General features: G+C 37.4%; 1 protein-coding gene across 5 annotated transcripts in view; it reads left to right on the top strand.

The window, feature by feature from the left end:
• LOC113813230 (tetratricopeptide repeat protein 39C) overlaps nucleotides 1-2,500 on the top strand; it is a 13,709-nt gene that overhangs the window by 11,001 nt on the left and 208 nt on the right. For all 5 annotated transcript variants that reach the window (XM_070131741.1, XM_027365190.2, XM_070131742.1 and 2 more), the window contains one exon: nucleotides 1,048-2,500. This exon is cut by the window's right edge. In XM_070131741.1, the coding sequence (XP_069987842.1) occupies nucleotides 1,048-1,161 (114 nt within the window). In that variant the 3' untranslated portion in view covers nucleotides 1,162-2,500. The remainder of the gene's footprint in view (nucleotides 1-1,047) is intronic.

Below are 2,500 nucleotides of genomic sequence, written 5' to 3'. Positions count from 1 at the left end.
AAGGGAAAGTATAAACAAGTATATAGGTAGGACTGTTAAATGACTAAGCTTTTGTGGCGCCATCTGTTTTAAACATAGTAATGACCTAAAATCACAGTGGACATGGATTGTACTTTTGTCATCCCAGCATCAATTGGGTGAACTTTCGTGGCAATGATACTGAGCACATTGCCTATAAATTTCCTCCTCTTCACTGAAGCAGAAGAAAAAAAAAAGAAAAAAAGGGCAATAGGCTCTTTTGCACATCAGCTTGATTTGCCAGTGATTTTGCACTATTGTGTTAGGGCACTCTTCATCTTCAGTTATTTTCAGTATCGTTGTTATTCCATTTCTTTTTCTGAAAAGTTCTTTAGCCACTCATGGAACATGCCTTTCTTTGTGGTTGCTCTTGGGATTTGTCATTTGATTTTTCCTTTTATGTATTTTGATTGCCAATTGCCTGGTTGCTAGTTTGGCCAAATAGGAACAAACAGCAAAAAGAAATATCTGGTTGATATATATAGTTTTCATTCTACAGAAAAGTCTCCATGACAAAGTGTTCTCTCTGAGTTTGCACTACGTAGGTTTTAATTATGTGAACTACAGTCACGGCGCTGTGTTGAGAATTTGTATTTAGTTTTGATGAAAAATGTGTTTCAGAGGCACATTCCAACTTGTCATATTGTGATACGACAAGCATCTGCACTGGACTCATGTTAGTGTATTTTCTGGATTTATTGAGACATTGGAGTTTATAGCCTTACTTTCGTAGGAGCTGAATTCTGGAGTTGTTGGGATTCTGATATGAAGAAGTAGCCACTGGGAAATATAAAAAATTGTCAATACGCCTTTGCTTATTGGTCTTAGCTTATATGGAAAGGATCTCTCTTGAATACTTGACCTCTTCTGGAGGAGATCTGTGACTCTCCCAACCAGTTGTACATTATCCTTTGAATTATTAGTATTCTATATTACATATGTATTTTTTAAAGAAAGTTCTCAGTGATTAAAAATAAAGTAGAATGAAATAAAAAAAAAAGATACTTATGACCCTTCCTCTTTTTGCAGACGCTAGATGCAGGGAAAAAGTATCTTGAGGAAGCCCGAGACAATTACCACAGCTATGACTTCGAGAACCGCCTTAACGTCAGAATCCACGCTGCACTGAAGAATTTACCGTAACTTATCATGACTTACTGTATCCCCAGAGTCGGTTGTTGGTTGTTGTCATCACATTGGTTGTCCAGTCAAATGAATTTCTATGGTTATTTAATTATTTTCTTACTAGACCATAGCTGCATTTTGTATTTAATGACATGCTCAATAAGTGTTTGGGAAATGCATTTGCACGTGCTGTGAACGATCTCAGTCGCTATTACCAAAAATAAGTGTTTGTACTGTATACTCTGATTAACGAGCTCAGATTTATATATTTATTTAAAATTCACCTGACTAAAGTTTCTTGATGGAGAATCACATATGTAAAGTAAGTTGGTACAACATGCTTTGTTCTTGTATATTAACTCAGTGACAGATGCCATCTGTGAGTTACTTTATAATTTAGCTTTACACATAGATGGTTCTGTGAGTACTTATTCATGAAGGAGTCAATTATTAATAATTACCTTTATCACCTGTTTACCCTTTTTCTTGATTTTTAAAAAATATTGTGCAAATTGTAATGCCAATAACTATAGAAATAGCATTGAATTTGATAGCAGTAATAAAGAAAAAAAAAAAATCCGGAGAACTCAAGGAAAGGTGAAATCAGATGAGGTCACAGCATCTACTAATAGACTGCTTGGTGGCTAAGCACCTGTAGAACCATCTATGTGCAAAGACATTTCACAAGACAGCTACTGTGAACACAATTTTTTCATAGCGGCATTGGGTTAACCCGTTGGATCCGGTTGTGTCACGGAAATCACAGTGCCGAAAATACGGGCAGTGGGTTATGTAAGTAGCCAACTTCCCGGTGTGCGGTGCGTACACTGGGCGCGTGCAAACACCCATGGGCGGTGACAAGACTGCCTCCCCTTTGCAAAGTTATTTTTCGTATTTTTTTTTTTAGCCTTTTTGCCATTTTTCGATGTCCATATTGTCTTTTGATTTGCTTTACCCAGATGGTAATAGCTTATATCCCCTGCACAGACTCCATATCATCTCCCTATGTAGTAAATAATTAAGTGCAAGTAAAAAAAAAGTATGGAACATTTGGTTATTTGTGTCATATATATCATTTTTTAGTAATTTTCAATTTTCTGTAGTACAACCTGTGCCACCGGTCACAGCAGCCAAGAATACGGTGTGCTGCATGGAAATGGAGCTGGCACCCTTCCATTTATGGCTTACGCACATTACATTCCACATTCATTTATTGGTGGGAATAATGCTAAAGCCCCATTTTAAGCGCCAAATGAGTCTAATCATACTCCAAGAAGTTTGTGCACTCGTGGCGAGTCTTTTCCGTCACCCTGGCCTTTGCTCATAACGGCATGTTCACGTCACCCAGCCCTCAACC

This window comes from Penaeus vannamei, chromosome 17 (genome assembly GCF_042767895.1).
Source record: "Penaeus vannamei isolate JL-2024 chromosome 17, ASM4276789v1, whole genome shotgun sequence".
NCBI lineage: Eukaryota > Metazoa > Arthropoda > Malacostraca > Decapoda > Penaeidae > Penaeus > Penaeus vannamei.
Note: the sequence above shows the minus strand (reverse complement) of the source record. Positions and strands in the feature narration are given on the sequence as shown.